This window comes from Balaenoptera ricei, chromosome 13 (genome assembly GCF_028023285.1).
Source record: "Balaenoptera ricei isolate mBalRic1 chromosome 13, mBalRic1.hap2, whole genome shotgun sequence".
Lineage (NCBI taxonomy): Eukaryota > Metazoa > Chordata > Mammalia > Artiodactyla > Balaenopteridae > Balaenoptera > Balaenoptera ricei.
Window position 1 is genome coordinate 83,766,713 of NC_082651.1, and position 21,122 is coordinate 83,787,834.

The 21,122-nt window shown below is 35.1% G+C and overlaps 1 protein-coding gene across 8 annotated transcripts in view; it reads right to left on the reverse strand.

Moving 5' to 3' along the window:
* The window catches only part of NCOA1 (nuclear receptor coactivator 1), a 268,347-nt gene that overhangs the window by 67,274 nt on the left and 179,951 nt on the right, over positions 1-21,122 (reverse strand). For all 8 annotated transcript variants that reach the window (XM_059893497.1, XM_059893498.1, XM_059893493.1 and 5 more), the window contains 4 exons: positions 14,908-15,085; positions 12,764-12,943; positions 11,338-11,433; positions 6,349-6,489 (listed from right to left, as the gene is read on the reverse strand). In XM_059893497.1, the coding sequence (XP_059749480.1) occupies positions 6,349-6,489; positions 11,338-11,433; positions 12,764-12,943; positions 14,908-15,085 (595 nt within the window). The remainder of the gene's footprint in view (positions 1-6,348; positions 6,490-11,337; positions 11,434-12,763; positions 12,944-14,907; positions 15,086-21,122) is intronic.

A 21,122-nucleotide genomic window follows, 5' to 3' on the forward strand; every position in this document is an offset into this window, starting at 1 on the left:
CATCCTCTAAGTTTTGATTAGTTTGCAGAGCTCTTTAACTGAAATTCAAATTTAATTTTTCACTCAGGAATGTGAATCGATAAGGTCCCCACTTGTCAAATTATTATAGTCATATATATTATTTTTGATGTTTGAATTAATTTAGTAAGCAAATTAAGATAAAGCCACTGATTACTAATATAAAATAAAAACTAGGTTAAGGCAGTCAAATCACTGTATAAACAACACGATTTACTTTTGTCTTAAAGTTTTATTAACAACAGATAAAATTCTAACTCTACTGGTAAATATTTATGAAATATGTAAAGGCTATACCAGACTACTAAGTAAGAAAATGTCATTGATGTTTCAGTAATACAATAGAATTCTTTTTTAAGAAAGATTTAATAGGTAGACTCAGCTATACCAAGGTTAAAAATCATATCCACTGAAATACAAGGGTTACTACCACAAATGACTATTATAATTTAGCCTGTAATAAACGTTAGTCCTATTTTTCAAAGACATTTCAGAAAGGGCTTCAGTCACACTTTAAAGACATATGAGAAAGACAAAATGACCAACTGATAAATAATTTTTGAAGCTACATATTACTTTAAGTAAAGAGAAGGCAGGCTCTACTTTATTGCCATGGGTATACCATATAAACTGAAGAGGGCATAATCTGCTGTAAATCTATGCCATACATAAATCTCCCAAAGTACCAAAACCAGGATATAAAGTTAATTTCAAGGATTCCTTACCCATCTGGCAATTTCAGCCAAATCACTGGCACATTTACCAAATATATAACACATGGAGAAATTTAGTATCTAGTGAAATAATAAATGATGAAAACGTCTTTAATGAAAACTGATAATTTCTGTGTAAGGATATAAGCTAAATGTTTGCTCTGACAAAACCTTAAAAAAATATTAACAATTCCCAACTGTTAATATCTTCTGATAATATATTTTAGAAAACACAACTACAACAAAAAAGTGGCACTTTAAGATAAATTATTAACCTGGGATAATGAGAAAGCTACAGATACATAAATGGCCAGATTAGACACAGAATATATTTCACGTTATTTTGCTTATGCCATTTTGTCTATTTTTTCATCACACTTTATTGCACTTTAGGATCATTCTGCTGGAAAACATTCTCTGGCTCTTCACCACTGAGCTGACTGTCCAATATGGTAGTCATCAGCCACTTTCATAATGTGGCAAATTAATGTGACAAATGCAATTTAAAATTAAAAGAAATTTAAAATTCAGTGCCTTAGTCTCACTAGCCACATTTCAAGTACTCAATAGCTGCATGTGGCTAGTGGCTACCATATTGGACAGTACAGCTCCATATAATCTGATTTCATTTTGCATTTCCAATCTTATTTTTCATTGTTTCATAAACGTTTCTTCTATATCTCTTTGAATAGGAGGTAGAAAACCTTTTATACACTTATTTTTCTTCTTCAGGTAGAATAAACGTAAGGGCTAGTACTGTGTCCCATTCTTATTTTCCACTCTCCATTGAAATTGTACGATGCTTTTAAAGTGAGAAAGAACTAGAAACTCAGGCTAACATGGGAATATTAAGATACTGCGGATTACAGAACCATCAATAGTCCTGTGGTAATTATGCTGCCTTAACTTGGAGGACTACATCTAAACTAGTGAAAATTCCAAAATTGGGGAATCTCTTCTAACTTAATACAGGAAATTATTAACTTTAAGTTTTGAAGTTAGATTATTTATTTTGGATAATAAGGTGTGGAATAAGACTCAGCACAAGGAAGGCAGCACAGGTCAATGAAAAGAATAAAAGCCTAGGAATCAGATTTAGGTTTGAACTCTGACTTCGTCATTTACAAGTTTAGGACTTAATAATGCAAATTAACCTTTGCCCATTGTCACTAAAATGGAGCCAGTTTATTGTGAGATAATATCTAGCATGGAACCTGGTACATAGCAGGTACTGAATGAATATTTCCTGAATAAATACCAAAGAAAAAACAAACTACAAATAAGCAGCTTCCAAAGTACCTATGTCCTGAGTCATACTCACTCACATTCAGCCAATCCCAAGATACCATTTATACTAATAGCTTCAACCCTATATAACAATCTAATATTCTGAATTAAGACATGAGTATGGGAGCCATAATTCTTTACAGAACTGGTTGGTTAAACGTCTGTTCTACACACCAAATTTTCCCCATAAGAAAGATCTGTGCCTGAACAAAACTATTTGGAATTTCATTTGATCACAGGTCCTGACCTTGTTTTCTGATTTAGTTTTACCAGGTTTTGTTTCCTGATTTAGTTTTGCCAGGTTTTGATCTCTGACTCCTGTGTCCATTTCTAAAATTTTTAGAACACTTAGTGAGGAGGGATGTTATTGATGTGGTATTATTGCCACCCCAGAAACTCTTCAAAGAACCTTTAAAATGGCAATCGTTTTTGCTTTTGTCCCCCCAGAGTAGGCCTCAACAGAGCCAGGAAACAGAGCAAAGGAAACCGTTTTCTCTGGTCATAGCAGCTATAGAAGTAGAGCTATTTGGGTTTTTGACTCCACCTAATTTGGTGCTGAGATAACCTCAACAAGCATGCCTTACTGATGTTAACCAACTGGGCAGGTTTAAAACGTATGGCAGGGTACTACAGATCAATGCTGGCAGAGATTTCTCTTTCTTTTTGATATTTCCCTAGATATATGCAGAAAAAATGCAATTTAAAAATAGTTACTAAGATAAAGAAAAAAAATTACCCCTAGATGCTCTAAGATTTTCAGTCACCAATGTGTAAACTCTATTCAGTATACCGAAATTTCTAAAAAAGGAAAATAAACTCATATTTTAAATATTTTTAATAAAGTTAGACAAAAAAAAAGATTTTCAGTTAACTCTGTTATACAGAACATGGACATTCTGGTTAATCATTCATATGGGAACTTACGTTTTATAGCAACATTTCCAAACTTATTGATACTACAAACTCCTTCCAACTGTCTCATGATTTTTTTAATGAAAATAACTTTATTTTGTGATTATAAAGTTACTAGAGAAATGAACGAAGAGTAAGTAAAGATAAACTTGTATAATCCCATCACTCAGAGATAACCACTGTTAACATTTTGTTAGCCTTCTATTATTGGATAAATAGATATACAAGAATGAGATCTTGCTATATATGCCATGCTTTCTTAGCCTACTTTTTAATGTAACAATGTATCACGGATATCTTTCAAAGAGAAGAAACGATCCATTACATTACATTACTGTTAATAGGTAAATAGAACTTTCATAAAACTTTTCTAGGCTATCTAGCCCAACATTTCCCATGACTACTACTCTCCTTAAGTGCTAATAGATGTGCTACAGGAAGAAGTATTCTGAGCAAAAATAAGTCTGGGTAACAAAGTCAAACATGAACCTTTATCGTAGAACTTCCCAGAAACTTAAATACCTTAAATATGTCTTATGAATCCCCAAAAGTCGGAGACTGAAGTATTTCCCATATTTAATTCAGCATGAAACATCATTTCCTAGTTATAGCTATTAATATCTTGTGGAACCTATGTTTATGTTTTCCAAACTTTTCTGTAATAAAACATCTTAGACTATAGACTCTGGTTCAGTAGTGTGGGTGGAGTCCAGAAATCTGGTTTAACAGCTGCCCCAAATGAATCTTATCAGGGACCTTAGGGAAGTATTTAACCTAGACTTTTCTCTAAAAGAATGATTCTGAAGTGAACAGAACTGAGGAAGCTTTTCTAAACTATGTACCTTCATGAACTTCCTCCCAGTTTAAAAAGTTCCTCAGGTGGTCCTGATACCCAATTCCCCCCCCCAAGTCTCAATGGAGAACAACTGCTTTAATCTAGTTCATCCTGAATGCTCCCACAATATTCTTTGGCTGAAATGTGTTTTCAAATTTGATTCTGGAAAATAAAATGGTCAACACCCTTTAAAAGCAGGCCGTGAGCTGTCTGTCAAAAGCAGCTGAAAAACTAAGCTAAGAACTTAAATCTTTTTTTTTCACACAAATACTAACGTTTAATCTCGTTTTCAAAGTCCAAGAATGAAAACTTGCAATTAAACACTGAGCAAGCCACATATTTAGGTAATATTTCTTAAAAAGTAAGAACTTAAATTTTTAATGCCTATGAGGATTTTATACCAGCTGCTGCCTTCAAAAGGTAAGTTAAAGGCAGGAAAAAAGACAGATGGAGGACACATTTTCTTGCCTAAATATCAATTACTATAGAGGTTTTACTTTTTAAAAGTTTTACACAAAATCAAGGATATAGTGGCATAATTTGTTTCATTCTTTCACACTGTCCCTAAGTGCAGAGGCAGCAAGGAAACTGCAAATGCTATTTACATCTCTCTCCATTCTTGATAGACCAGTGGTTCTCAAACTTGATGTTGAATATAACTTGACTGCTGAATATAACATATAAGAAAAAGATGTGCTCAATTCATGAACGCTGTTTGCCAAGTTGTCCAGAATCTCCAAAACACTAGAATCAGTCATGTGAATTCTGGGCAATTTAATTCTGAGAAAAAAGTTATTTCTATTGAGGAATTTTTTTTTTTTCTAAAAAAAAGTACAAGAAAAGGACATTAAGACATGAGTAATGGAGAAGAGGTGTTGAATTATATTTCTTTACATTTCTCTCTAAATTGTTTCACTTCATATGTTAATGATAGGTTAGTTACTCATTACACTTTAATCAATCTATTTTATAGAGAATTCCAATGGTTTAGAAACACATACTTTAAACCACGGCTCAATCACATCTATGGGCAGCCTAGGCATTTGGACAATGAGACAATAATCTAGACCTGCTTTGCCTTGGCCAAAATGTATATAAATTATAGGCAAATAAAATTGAAAGTCTTTTAAGGAAAGCCTTGGAAGGTTCAACTTATAAAGTTAAGGCAAAAATCAAAGAGAAGAGTATCATATACTGCAGCATTTTAGGCAATGAGTGAAGACAGTGCTCTGAGTCTCCCACTTACGCAAAAGTCAAGTGCTATTGCTGGTAGAGGGAGTCACAAAGTTTGCAACCAGCGGATGGCATTAACTGCTTTCTGTAATGGTTTCCAAACCTGACTGCACTTCAGGATTGCCTGGGGAACTTCTCGGTCATATCCACTGACATACCACCGTTGGGGATGGTAACAGTCTAGTAAGAGGCCAACTGAAGAACCATTAGTCTTTCGGAAGCTGTCCCAGAAGTAAACAGACTAGTGAGATTCATACAGATGGCTTCCTGAAAAAAAAAAAATCAAGCTGCTTCCTTCACATACCATTAGGAAGCAGCTGACCTAAAATGGAATGCATGGAAAATCATCTGTAAACTTAAGAAACCTAACGGGAAAATGTTAAAATTAAGAAAGGTGATGGAATAATGAAAAATATTTAAAAAACTGTTTTTCAGGAACAGCCATACAAAGAGTCTCTTTCCAGACAAACTATTTACTTAGAGATTACAGAATAAATTACACTGGGAAAGGTGTATTAGGCTACCATAATTACAGGACAATATTTTAAAATATATCAGAACCCCTTATCTCTGAATCTTTACAAACTTTCTGGCCTTCACTCTCAGTTAATTTTCCCTATCTTTCCTATAATACTGTTAAGTTCCTTAAGGGCAGGGAATATACTTGTTTCATATTCCCATAGTACTTACTATGACACAGCAGTTGTTCAATTATTAATTAATAATTTCATATGACATATTTTTAACTTGAAACTTCAACCTGAGTCAGGTACTGTAACAGTCATGAAGTAAACATGCATGATATAGATCTGTATTATCTAGAAGCCCTCTGACATGCCTGTTCTGCTGGGAGTGATCGTCAAAAGCCAGACAAAAATATCACTTCCTCTCTAAAGCCATCCCTGATTCTCCAAGTCAGAATTAATTTTTTTCTTCTTTGGTTATACCTCTTTTATAGCCCAGGCCACACTGATCTTTAAAACTGTCATATATCCTCCTAACAGATTTTCAGCTCCTGGAGGGCAAAACCCTGCCTTGTCATCACTGTATCCCTGGCACCTTACATAGTGTTCTATGTATGTGAGGAACTTGATACGTGTCTGCTGAATGAATGAATGAATGAATGAGTGAGTGACCACCACATGATATCCTGTTCTTTAAAATGTGCATCCCAAAATTCAGGATCGACTCATGAATTACTTTGCTTACCCACTTCTTCCTTCCTAAAACTGATTATTGCAAAAACTGTAATTTGGAGAAAATACTTATCAAGCCATAAATTCTATATAAATTATTCAATATTAATAAAGAGCAAGGTTAATGAAAATAGCTGAGAGAGAAAAACCTTACCTTCTTGAAATAGTTGTCTGGCATAAGATGGCTCTCTGCCTTGAGGTTGGAAAAAAGCATAAATGCACTTCCTCACTAAATCCTCCCAGCCAGTTCTGCCAGCAGCTCTCAGGGAACTAGTATCAATAGAGATGATTTTACCTATACAAAGAATGAAAGTTTACATTTATGATAGCCTCCTGATACAAGTCATTCATGTTTCAAAACTAACAACTGCATCTAAAAAATATTCTGCCACCTCTCAAATGTTTAATGGACAAAAGCACTATTAATTTTTATTACATATGGTAATGGAATATATCAGTGACATGATAATACAAAATTGTTTTTGCCTTGGAGTGTGTTATATTATATCCTAAAATTCAATACCAATCAAGTAGTAAAGTCATATCGTAAAGACCTGAAGCTGCAGAGACTAATGTAGGTCAAACTCGTCTGGCTTGCTCTTTGGATCCTGCTCTCTACATATACTAATGATTGGATCACCTATTGGGGATGGGAGGCAGAGATGAAATATATTATTTTGGTTTAAATTAATTTCCAATAATTAAGTGAAGAGAGTATGAGAAAGTAAGGAAGCCTTTCCTTTCCTACCTCCTCTTGGGCTATAGACAATATTGCATTTAAGAATAAAGATTGAAGGCAAAAAAAGGACAATCAGAAAAAGATAAGTGAGAACATTAAGATCTGCTAGGCATTCTGCAAACAGAACATAATGCTTTATAAAATTTAGTGGTGATTTGACATTGTTATCACATTTGAACAAGTCTCCTAAATGACTATGGAAGAATTCAGGCAAATTATTTCTTAATCAGGAGCCAATTAATCCAGTTTGTGATTATTCAGATCTGTTTTATTTTATTTTTTATGCAATCTTATATTCACACAAAGTAATATAGGTAACATATATATATATATGTATGTGTGTGTGTGTGTGTATATATATATATATATATATATATATATATATATATATATATATATATATAAATTAAGAATTAGATTAATAAGATGAAAACTTACAAAGCCCCATCCAACTTCAAAACTTGAACATTACCAATATCATCAATATTATTTAATTATGTGTGTACTCCTCACTTGTCACATCCCTCTGTCTTTACATTCTCCTGTCTATCTAGATTGTTCCCAGTTTTTTGTCATTACAATCAATACTGCTATGAATATCTTTCACATTTTCCATATTGCATGTGTATAAGAGTTTCTCTAGAGTACATATGTAGGAATAGAACTGTTGAGTCACAGGTTATGTGAATGTTCAACTTTATAATATTGAACTGTTTTCCAGAAACTTATATAAGAGTTACTGTTAATCCAACATCCATTCCATCACTTGGTACTGTTGGGCTTCTTTATTTTTTACAATTAGTAGTTGAAAAATGGTTATGGTCTAACTTTGTATTTCCCTGATTAATGAGGTTGAATATTTTTCATGTTTATTCACCACTCAAGTTTCCTCTTCTGTGAATGCCTGGTTGTCTTTTCCTCATCTTCCCTTTTTTCACATAATCAACTCAAATCTATTGTACTGTTTGTGCCTCTTCATTTTAACTAATCCTTTCTTTATATATTTCTCTTGGTTTGTTTAGAAATAAAGTATTTATTAGACCTCTTTAACGTAGGGTCTTGAATCTAATATAACCAAGTATGTCTGATCAGGTTGTCACCCAAGTCTTGGCATAAATGTAGAAAGAAAATAAATTAAAACTTAAATGAGGGAATTTTTGTTATTTTAGAACAGTTTGGGGAAAGTCTGATGAACACTGTGATTGAAACTATAGATAATTTCAGATTTTCTAAGAGTTTTAACCATTCAATCTTTGTCTCATCACATAAGAGACTAAGAGTTCATTATAGCAGAGAATCCACTGTTATATAATCTTCAAATGCAATAATACTCCTCATATGCAGTGACTAAGTGAGGCATGTGTGTTTGTGTTTATGTGTTCAAGGTCAGTATTAACCCACATGAGAGCAAGGACGTCTGTAATTGTGGGACTGGAGGGGAGAAAAGTGATTAAATTATCAGTAATGGTAACAAATGATCAGTAATGCAATGAGTATCTTAGGAGAGAATCATAAATAGGTTGATTTAGAACACTTCTCCTTGCTAGAGGAAAGTTTAACCAACCAACCAAACAAATAAACCACTGTTCAACATTTCCTGGTAGAAAACTTCTTCTTTTTTTTAAGGGACATGAACCACTCCATGTAGAGTTGAAAGCACTACTAAAACTTAAGGAATTAAATATCTAATACTTATTATATAGCTAGTTTATTATTTTTTATCTAAATCAACTCTATGGTATGATGCTAATTTTACATTTTAAGAATACTTCAGGGAAGCAGCCGCATAGCAGCGGGCGGGAGATCAGCTCGGTGCTTTGTGACCACCTAGACGGGTGGGGTAGGGAGGGTGGGAGGGAGGGAGATGCAAGAGGGAAGAGATATGGGGACATATGTATATGTATAACTGATTCACTTTGTTATAAAGCAGAAACTAACACACCATTGTAAAGCAATTATACTCTAATAAAGATGTTAAAAAAAAAAGAATACTTCATATTTTTCTGGCATCTTTCTATTTTCTTTATATTTTCTCTGGTATCTTTTGTGTAAGAAGTGTGTGCAGTACAGTGATGCCCTTTAAATAGTGCGTCGGTGGAAGGCAATGCAATATAAAGAAAGAGTTCTATATTAGGGCCTAAAGATGTCTGCCCTCAGCAATTAGCTGCCTGGTTTTAGAGAAGTCACCATTCCCTCATTTGTAAAATGGACAGGCTAAATTCTGTAATCTCTGAGGTTCCCTCTAGATTTATAATTACTTTATGAGCCAGAGCTTAATTTTTTAATTTTTATAAGTTTATTCTAAAATCAAGTATATCTAAGATTTTAATGCTGGGTCCTTGGTCAGAAACAAAACTACCAGTTATAACACTGTTCCTATGGAAAAATACAGTCTTCTTTAAAACAATCTAATTTAGGATTCAATTTATAGAAATGCAATATGAGGAAAAGCTGAAATATACTGTTCCTAAATTATCCTCATAATTTTTAGGCCTCCCTTGTCTCCCACATTTATTCTGTGGCCTAACCATCACCCCTTTCCAACAGGCTTTTATTCTGCTATCTCTCAAACCCTTGTTTGGTTTTACTGACACAAAAGACCAGCTATATTTTTTAATAGACCCTATCTTTCCTTCATGCAATAATATTTTGGATTTTCAATAAGGGTTTATTAAATTTTTCCAGTGTTGTTCATTGGTGGAAAGTGGAAAGGAACGTGTACATGGTAGACTCAAAAAGTGAATGAATAAAGGTATTGGAATTGATCATTACTACCCTTAGATGCTGTAATTGTTGCTGTAAGGGTAGTAATTGATCATTACTGTAATAGATGCTGTAAGGGTAGTAATTGATCATTACCACTCTTAGATATCAAGCTCCTAGACATTCTCTTTGTTGTGTTCTATTGGGTTGGCCAAAAAGCGCGTTCGGGTTTTTCTGTAAGATGTAACGGAAAACCTGAACAAACTTTTTGGCCAAACCAATATTTTCTGCCCTAATTTATCCCCACCTACTCTTTAGTAAGAGCAGTTGGGAGTTTATCTTTAAGAACACAAGAATAAAGCACACAGTACAGGAATATTAGATTTCTGGGACTAAAAAATTAATAAATATTGTAACAGGATCTTGTAAACAATGGTAAAGTGAAAAAGTACGTTAAAACTAAACTTTCACAAAGAATAAAGTTAAAAAAATAAAATAAAATAAAATTTAGTCAAAATGATTTTTTAAATCTTGGTCTGCTAAAAAATCTGTCTGTAGTATCTAACTCTATTTTAAGACTAGAGTGGTAAGTAACACATATACAATTCTGATTGATGTAAAAGTATGAAAACCTAACATGACAAAGTGAAGATAAGATTAAACAATATAGGGGAATTCCCTGGTGGTCCAGTGGTTAAGGCTCTGCACTTCCACTGCAGGGGGCACGGGTTTGATCCCTGGTCGGGGAACTGAGATCCTGTATGCCGCGTGGTGCAGCCAAAAAATTTTAAAAATTAACAAAATAGATTAAACAGTATATGAGAAATACTTTATAAATTATAAAGAACAGTAACAATTTGTTTTTGCTGAAAATCAAATCTGAAGTAGGCCTTTAAAAAGAAGGGCTTATTTTCAGGTACGCTCACTATTACTCCCTTTGTGGCTCTACTGCCCTTCTTCCAGTTCTAACATACTCCTCTGTCTCAGGGCTTTTTGCAGCTCTGCCTCCTCAGTCAGGAGCACCCATTCTGCACCATGCCCCATGCCCAACGCGCCCTTCCAACACCCACACTTTGCACAGCTGGCACAGCCTCATCCTTTGGGGCCTAGGGGCGCGATATCAGCTTGACAGGCCTTCTGTTAACCAGCTAATTTTAAAATAGGACCTCCCTATTAGCTTCCCTTATACCATTTCACACCTTTTCCATCAAAAAAGTACAAATCTGTAATTACATCATTGCTTTTTGCTCAATCAGGTACACCCTGAGCAATCACACATAGTGACAGGCACTTCTAGGAATTCAATCAGTATGTGCTGAATAAATTTAAAGACAAAGAATAAAGGAAAAAGGAAATAGCCAGATACATTTATGCACAATATTAAAACCACTTCTTTGTATCTGTTTATAAATAAATACATTAATATCTACATTGCCAAATTTCTTTCCATAGATTATGAAAAATAATTTATAATCAGAATATAGATGTGCATAATTACAAAATAATGCTCTCCCCAGCACCCTGCCATAACAATGATGACAGTATCTAAAATGCACAGTATCAAGACCACATTGGAAATGTTTTCTGTACAGGACTAGTGAACAGAAGCTGAACAGCAGAGAACAGAGGGACACAATTAGTTTTAAGGGCATAGTCACATCATGAATACTGATAGAACATTCTGAACTTTGCAGCTAGTACCTGTAGTATCTTGCTTGGTCATAAAGGATTCTACACCCGTAATAGCTGGAGGCCGAGGTAATCTCCGTGCAATACAAATCAAACATGACTGGAAATCTGCCCAAAACAAGAAGGGGAAATTGAAGGAAAGAGGGTAGAAAGCGGTTCACATCTACCACCTGCCATTAATGGTTTTTATAAAAACAGTACATGTTATATGATCTGACACAATATTGGAGTCACTCTGATCTAATAGTACAATATTAGAAATAAAATTGCTCGCAACTAAAAACTGGCAGCTCCAGATAGAGATCTAGTTAGAATAAATTATCCCTTCCCATTGAATGTTCTTACATAAACTAGAGGAGACTGATGCATCTCAAGTACTTGGATGATAACAACTTGAAGAAGTAGTTTTGGCTACGTTTAAGCAACATAGTGGTTTATAAAATACAGTTTTTTAGTCCGTTTCCTATATTCATTAATGGCTACAAAGATTATTCCTATAACCACTGTGCAGATAATAATTTATCATATGAAAAAAACATTTAACTGTTTCTGAAGAAGCATTATTTTGCCCTTGACAGAGGACTTCTATGTTTTTAGGATCTGTAATTTTTTTTGCAAGTCCCATTTCCAAATTTTTTTAAGAGGTTACACGCAATATCACACAACTAAATAAGAATTTCAGTCATATAAGACAGGCTTGCATGTGTATTTTGTAAAAAGTCCCCAGTTGATTGTGTCACCCATGCCCTGGTGAGACTCACTACATACACGGCCTTTTTTTTTTTTTTTTTTCACACACACACTACACGGCCTTTTTTGCATCTGACTGACTTCTCGGCTGCTACCTATCCTAGTCCTTACTCCAATTTCCAATTTGTGGTGTTCTTAACTTAGCTCAGTTTAAGCTTGCATGGAAAACTCATCCACTGTAACAAATTTAACTAATACCATGTTCATACCCTGTTCATATTAGAGCTTCAGCTGTGTTTTCATCTGTTCATAAGCTTTCTCCTTATAAATTACCTTGTATGGCCTCAAAAATGCTAACTCTATTCTCCAGTGTTCCGTACACTCTAAGCTTGAAACTTTCTAAAAATCAGAGCTGTTCAACAGCCTGCTGCATCTGGTACATTTCCAACTGGCAGCAGTTAGTTACAGCTCTTATTTCTAGGCAGCAAGTTGGTTTGAATTTGACATTTTAGTGGGAATGTCAGCTTAAAACTGAGGATTTGGGGGCATTTTAAATGGGTAATTCTAGATGCTAGCAATTTTTTTCTTAAGTATTAAGAAATACAGAGCAAATTGAATTGCCACTATGATATATAATATAATAACCAAAAATACTATCTGAAGAAGGCAGTTTATAATCAACTTCCTCTCTGTTCCTAAAACCTTGGAAAAAGCAGTCAAACACCTTAAAATCACCCTTTGTCTTTACCTTCTCCATCCTCTTGAATTGATTTTGGCTGTGACACAGTGAAACACTGCATTACTTCATACCGCTGGCAAGCTTCCTGGTTCTCGGTGCCTGGCTCATCTGGAGGGTGAATTAGCATCCTGCAGTTAAAGGTATGGCTATTTCGTCGTGTTGCCTCTTGAGGCCAAGGAACTCCATTTACTGTGAAAGAAAAATTGATTATATGCCTGTGAAAAAGGTGAAAAAGTACAAACTGTGAAGATACAAAAGACATACCTTTACTCATCTGCTTAATTAGCTACTCAGATTAAAAGACAGACTTCCTCAGATCCAACATTATCCTGAGGGAATAGGATACTTATCTTCCCTAGCAAAGCTAAATGTTTACCAATTAGAAAAATGTAAAATTTTCAAGAAATTGTATAGGATTTCCTCCCTCAAAGATAAGGTCTTACAAATACCTTAATTCATTAACAGCTTTTATAAACAGATAAAAACAAAATTAAAAATTAATAGCTTTAAAAAGTTAATAGCTTATTGCTCTTTTGCTCAGAATTTTACAGCAGTTAATTAATGAGCTTTTCCACTTGTTTCCTGTTATACCCTGGCAATGAAAAAAATGACTGAAAATCACAGGTCTGTTGTTAGGCAAGGGTTTTAACCTGGTAGGCATGGATGCTTAAGGATGCCTTGTGTTGGTGTGCACATTTTTGGTTGGAGGAGTCAAAGTTTTTCAAATGAGCCTGTGACTCAAAAAAAATATTTAGAATAGACAGAGACCAATCTTGGTTTCTTAAATCATTTTTTCTTGCTCTTTATTTTATTTACACAGTCTGCATGCTACAATGCCTTGAATATAGTGGGTAATCATTACATAAAAATGACTGTTAAAACAGAAATGTTACCTGATTCAGTATAAGAAAAGTGAATTCAGTTATAGAGAAGATAACTGTACATTTCAAGTGAGAATCACTGTGTGGCGGGTCACCATTTCCCAGTTACAATGTTATATTCAAACCATGGTGGCAGTCAGAGGGGTTTTTCAGCTATTCAGCTCCCCATTCCCAACAGTTTTCTTACTGTAGACTCGCCGGTGAACCTCCTTCCTTTTTACTATCTCATCACTCTATAACTGTTAGAGGAAATCATGGAAACAAACCTATACTGGAGTAAGGAGTCTTGGTTCGTCTTTGAACTAGCTGTGAGTTTTGGGTTAATGACTTAATCTTTGCCTTGTCTTTAAAATAAAGCAATCCACTGTATTATCTCTAAAGTCACTTACACTCTAGAATTCTGTAACACATTAAGACCCCTTGGTAACTCAAGTATCAAACTAGCGATTTTAAGAGGAACAATTGTTTCAGGCTTCCAGTTACTATAAACACATACTACTCTTTTCCAAGAAGAAATAGGCTTCCACTTCATTGAGTGAACAACATAGAAAATTAAGAGCTATGGATAACATTTTATTTGCATGTTTCGTTTAGTTACATAGGATTTCTAGCCAAGACTCTCCCCCAACTTTTGGAGCACATACAGGCTAAAGACTAGGCACATGGTTTAGTGAACAGAACACAAGCTGGAAATCAGGCCCCATCCATACTCTCAGCTAGGCTCCTTTAGCAGTGAACAACCCATCCAACCATACTTAGAACTACTGAGTTGAAACCACTCACATCCAAAAATGTTAATTTTAATAAGTATGTAATATGAAGGGTATTCCTTCCTCCCTCCTTACCCTCTTTCCTCTCTCCCTCCCTTCCTCCCTCCTTCCTTCCCTTTTTTCTTTTCTTTGAGCAAGGTGGTAGGATACATTATATACATTTGTCTCTTCCTTGTACATAATTAAAATTGAAAACAAAGGGAATTCCAAGCAGAAGCTTCTTGTGGCAAGGCAACTAACTGCTCTGCCTCCTAACACTGTCACATAATTGTGGCATAATCTAGAGGAAGAGGATAAAAGGAATGCTCTCTATCAGCTATTTGATGACACTCCTCCTCCATATTTAATCTCAGGCTGAAATTAAATTTTAAAATATTTTTAGTATGTTATTATATATATTAGGATAATACTATATATTATAAATATAATAATATATTATATATATTATGTGAAGGGAAGCTATAGAGAGTTCATATTCTTTTAAAAAACACATTCCTTTTACCTAGCGATTTTGGTAGCAGATTCTTCACAAATTCCGCATGATCACCCACATGCAGTATGCTGTAGACACTGGTATTCATTAATTCCTCCTGATTGTAACCCAAGTAGCTGGTCACATTTTCTGACACAAATACAATTCTCCCTTCACAGTTCACAACAAAGAAAAATCCATCCAAAGCCTGCAAAGCCAAAAAAACGATTAAGAGGTTATGGTTAAAAGAGAGAAGAAAAATACACATATACATTTCTCTACTGAAAAAGAGATTGGAAATATATGCCAACTTAAAAAAAGGGGGACTGAATAGAAGATTTAACATTGCATGTTCTCTGTGGAGGGAACAGGATTTTTAAACAGACTGTACACTCATGTTGCAAGTAGGCATCAATGAATATGTCAAACGTCTTCCTTGGAAAGAAATTTTATGGCAGCAAATGTGAAGTAAATGACTGACCCATTCAGTCAGTCATAAACATCTGTAAACTGTAGGTTAAGACCTGGTGTCTACCCTCAAGGAACTTGCAGTGGGGAGAGAGACATAAGCATAATAAAATACCAGTGAGAAATGCAGTATGAAAGCCATACACAGACTACTCTGTGAGCACAAAGAAGGATACTCATTTGGGGTCGAGGTGGGGGGCAAAGAAAGGCTCCTTACAGACCCTGATCTGAGTTATAAAAGGCATAGTGGAAGAGGGGAGGAGGAATGAGGCAAGAACATTCTAGGCAGAGGAGAGAACATGGCACATAATGGAACAACAAAGCCATTTGGAGCTGCAGGAGCACAAGGCACAGGCAGGCAGTGAGTCTGGAGAGGTGGACAGGAGCCAAATCACAGAGGGCCTTCTATGCACTGTGATGGAGCCACAGACCTCCAAAAGAAGATGTACATGCCCCAAGGGGACATAATATCCACAGGGGTGCAGGGAAAAGAAGCCGCAATCTCTATTTATAGCATAATCTAAAACATAAGGAAGAAATTAAGCTTAATTAACATATTGACACCCTGGTGCCTCACTCAGTCTAGTCACATATCACAAACCACGGAATCTGAGAGAAGATCCAGAATGCAGAGGTTGACAGCGGTACCTTATTTATTATCTTTCTGTTTATCGCAACATATTACAGTTTACTTGCTATAGAATGTATACAAGCAATAAAAACAAGACCTTTAAAAAGTAGAACATTTATAGAATTTTGTAACAAGACGTAACCACCCTTTGTATCATACAGGGGTTTGCTGGTTACTGGTGGCAAAAGACTTAAGCCATCCAGCAATGTTGATGGGCTACTCATTTTTGTTTTTGCAAAAGGTTAAGTGTCCCAAGTTTGCTGACCTTTTCTATGATGCTGGGTGCTAATGATAATATCCTACTAAGCAGGTATTTTCCAAATAATAAACACACCTAATTTTGTTCCTTCAGGGTAAAGATGAAATTTTAACAATGAATAAAAAATAAACTGCTTTCAAAAAGACACTTATGCTATAGAGACAGCACATGAAAATGGATGTTTTGAAATGTTACCACAGTCATAATTTTGTTGCTGAAAATGATGTACACCACTTATAAAAATTATCTTCTCAGTGTAAAACATTTAGAAACAAAACCTTTTCCCTGTGCAAAATTCTTCCAATAAGAGTTTCAATGGGCTTTAAAAACCTGTGTTTTAAGAAAGGAAAATTCAACTCCTTTTGATTAATTTGGAGAATCACTATTTGAGATCAAAAAAGATGGAATTCAGGGAATTCCCTGGAGGTCCAGTGGTTAGGACTCGGTGCTTTCATTGCCGGGGCAGGGGTTCAATCCCTGGTCAGGGAACTAAGATCCTGCAAGCTGCACAGCGTGGCCAAAAAAAAAAAAAAAAATGTTGAAATTTGAAGAAAAACCTTTGCATAATTGGTAGATAGGATTTCAAAATGAGTATCATGACTTAGTAAACTCATCCAATGATATATTTTTCCATTTGTATCTACCTCATTTTTGTGAGGTGTTTTTTACAGCTGATAATTTAAGCCAAATATTAAAATAAACTGAACTTGAAACTACATCTTCAAATCACTGCATCCCAAAGCATTCAACCAAGATTTTAAAAAATAATGAAGTACAGCATTGTTCTCATTAAAAATACTGCTAGAGTTACAGAAAGATAGAGAAGATGAAAAGGCAGAGGGCTATGTCCCAGATGAAGGAACAAGATAAAACCCCAGAAAAACAACTAAATGAAGTGGAGATAGGCAACCTTCCAGAAAAAGAATTCAGAATAATGATAGTGAAGATGATCCAGGACCTTGGAATAAGAATGGAGGCAAAGATTGAGAAGATGCAAGAAATGATTAACAAAGACCTAGAAGAATTAAAGAACAAACAAACAGAGATGACCAATACAATAACTGAAATGAAAACTACACTAGAAGGAATCAATAGCAGAATAACTGAGGCAGAAGAACGGATAAGTGACCTGGAAGACAGAATGATGGAATTCACTGCTGCGGAACAGACTAAAGAAAAAAGAATGAAAAGAAATGAAGACAGCCTAAGAGACCTCTGGGACAACATTAAACGCAACAACATTCGCATTATAGGGGTCCCAGAAGGAGAAGAGAGAGAGAAAGGACCAGAGAAAATATTTGAAGAGATTATAGTCGAAAACTTCCCTAACATGGGAAAGGAAATAGCCACCCAAGTCCAGGAAGCGCAGAGAGTCCCATACAGGATAAACCCAAGGAGAAACACGCCGAGACACATAGTAATCAAAGTGGCAAAAATTAAAGACAAAGAAAAATTATTGAAAGCAGCAAGGGAAAAACGACAAATAACATACAAGGGAACTCCCATAAGGTTAACAGCTGATTTCTCAGCAGAAACTCTGCAAGCCAGAAGGGAGTGGCATGATATACTTAAAGTGATGAAAGGGAAGAACCTACAACCAAGATTACTCTACCCGGCAAGGATCTCATTTAGATTTGATGGAGAAATCAAAAGCTTTACAGACAAGCAAAAGCTAAGAGAATTCAGCACCACCAAACCAGCTCTACAACAAATGCTAAAGGAACTTCTCTAAGTGGGAAACACAAGAGAAGAAAAGGACCTACAAAAACAAACCCAAAACAATTAAGAAAATGGTCATAGGAACATACATATCGATTATTACCTTAAACGTGAATGGATTAAATGCCCCAACCAAAAGACATAGACTGGCTGAATGGATACAAAAACAAGACCCATATATATGCTGTCTACAAGAGACCCACTTTAGACCTAGGGACACATACAGACTGAAAGTGAGGGGATGGAAAAAGATATTCCATGCAAATGGAAATCAAAAGAAAGCTGGAGTAGCTATACTCATATCAGATAAAATAGACTTTAAAATAAAGAATGTTACAAGAGACAAGGAAGGACACTACATAATGATCCAGGGATCAATCCAAGAAGAAGATATAACAATTATAAATATATATGCACCCAACATAGGAGCACCTCAATACATAAGGCAACTGCTAACAGCTATAAAAGAGGAAATCGACAGTAACACAATAATAGTGGGGGACTTTAACACCTCACTTACACCAATGGACAGATCATCCAAAATGAAAATAAATAAGGAAACAGAAGCTTTAAATGACACAATAGACCAGATAGATTTAATTGATATATATCGGACATTCCATCCAAAAACAGCAGATTACACGTTCTTCTCAAGTGCGCACGGAACATTCTCCAAGATAGATCACATCTTGGGTCACAAATCAAGCCTCAGTAAATTTAAGAAAATTGAAATCATATCAAGCATCTTTTCTGACCACAACGCTATGAGATTAGAAATGAATTACAGGGAAAAAAACGTAAAAAGGACAAACACATGGAGGCTAAACAATACGTTACTAAATAACCAAGAGATCACTGAAGAAATCAAAGAGGAAATCAAAAAATACCTAGAGACAAATGACAATGAAAACACGACGACCCAAAACCTATGGGATGCAGCAAAAGCAGTTCTAAGAGGGAAGTTTATAGCTATACAAGCCTACCTAAAGAAACAAGAAAAAGCTCAAGTAAACAATCTAACCTTACACTTAAAGAAACTAGAGAAAGAAGAACAAACAAAACCCAAAGTTAGCAGAAGGAAAGAAATCATAAAGATCAGAGCAGAAATAAATGAAATAGAAACAAAGAAAACAATAGCAAAGATCAATAAAACTAAAAGTTGGTTCTTTGAGAAGATAAACAAAATTGATAAGCCATTAGCCAGACTCATCAAGAAAAAGAGGGAGAGGACTCAAATCAATAAAATCAGAAATGAAAAAGGAGAAGTTACAACAGACACTGCAGAAATACAAAGCATCCTAAGAGACTACTACAAGCAACTTTATGCCAATAAAATGGACAACCTGGAAGAAATGGACAAATTCTTAGAAAGGTATAACCTTCCAAGACTGAACCAGGAAGAAATAGAAAATATGAACAGACCAATCACAAGTAATGAAATTGAAACTGTGATTAAAAATCTTCCAACAAACAAAAGTCCAGGACCAGACGGCTTCACAGGTGAATTCTATCAAACATTTAGAGAAGAGCTAACACCCATCCTTCTCAAACTCTTCCAAAAAATTGCAGAGGAAGGAACACTCCCAAACTCATTCTATGAGGCCACCATCACCCTGATACCAAAACCAGACAAAGACACTACAAAAAAAGAAAATTACAGACCAATATCACTGATGAATATAGATGCAAAAATCCTCAACAAAATACTAGCAAACAGAATCCAACAACACATTAAAAGGATCATACACCACGATCAAGTGGGATTTATCCCAGGGATGCAAGGATTCTTCAATATACGCAAATCAATCAATGTGATACACCATATTAACAAATTGAAGAATAAAAACCATATGATCATCTCAATAGATGCAGAAAAAGCTTTTGACAAAATTCAACACCCATTTCTGATAAAAACTCTCCAGAAAGTGGGCATAGAGGGAACCTACCTCAACATAATAAAGGCCATATATGACAAACCCACAGCAAACATCATTCTCAATGGTGAAAAACTGAAAGCATTTCCTCTAAGATCAGGAACGAGACAAGGATGTCCACTCTCACCACTATTATTCAACATAGTTTTGGAAGTCCTAGCCACGGCAATCAGAGAAGAAAAAGAAATAAAAGGAATACAAATTGGAAAAGAAGAAGTAAAACTGTCACTGTTTGCGGATGACATGATACTATACATAGAGAATCCTAAAACTGCCACCAGAAAACTGCTAGAGCTAATTAATGAATATGGTAAAGTTGCAGGATACAAAATTAATGCACAGAAATCTCTTGCATTCCTATACACTAATGATGAAAAATCTGAAAGAGAAATTATGGAAACACTCCCATTTACCATTGCAACAAAAAGAATAAAATACCTAGGAATAAACCTACCTAGGGAGACAAAAGACCTGTATGCAGAAAACTATAAGACACTGATGAAAGAAATTAAAGATGATACCAACAGATGGAGAGATATACCATGTTCTTGGATTGGAAGAATCAACATTGTGAAAATGAGTATACTACCCAAAGCAATCTACAGATTCAATGCAATCCCTATCAAATTACCAATGGCATTTTTTACTGAGCTAGAACAAATCATCTTAAAATTTGTATGGAGACACAAAAGACCCCGAATAGGCAAAGCAGTCTTGAGGCAAAAAAATGGAGCTGGAGGAATCAGACTCCCTGACTTCAGACTATACTACAAAGCTACAGTAATCAAGACAATATGGTACTGGCACAAAAACAGAAACATAGATCAATGGAACAAGATAGAAAGCCCAGACATTAACCCACGCACCTATGGTCAACTAATCTATGACAAAGGAGGCAAAGATATACAATGGAGAAAAGACAGTCTCTTCAATAAGTGGTGCTGGGAAAATTGGACAGCTACATGTAAAAGAATGAAATTAGAATACTCCCTAACACCATACACAAAAATAAACTCAAAATGGATTAGAGACCTAAATATAAGACTGGACACTATAAAACTCTTAGAGGAAAACATAGGAAGAACACTCTTTGACATAAATCACAGCAAGATCTTTTTTGATCCACCTCCTAGAGTAATGGAAATAAAAACAAAAATAAACAAGTGGGACCTAATGAAACTTCAAAGCTTTTGCACAGCAAAGGAAACCATAAACAAGACGAAAAGACAACCCT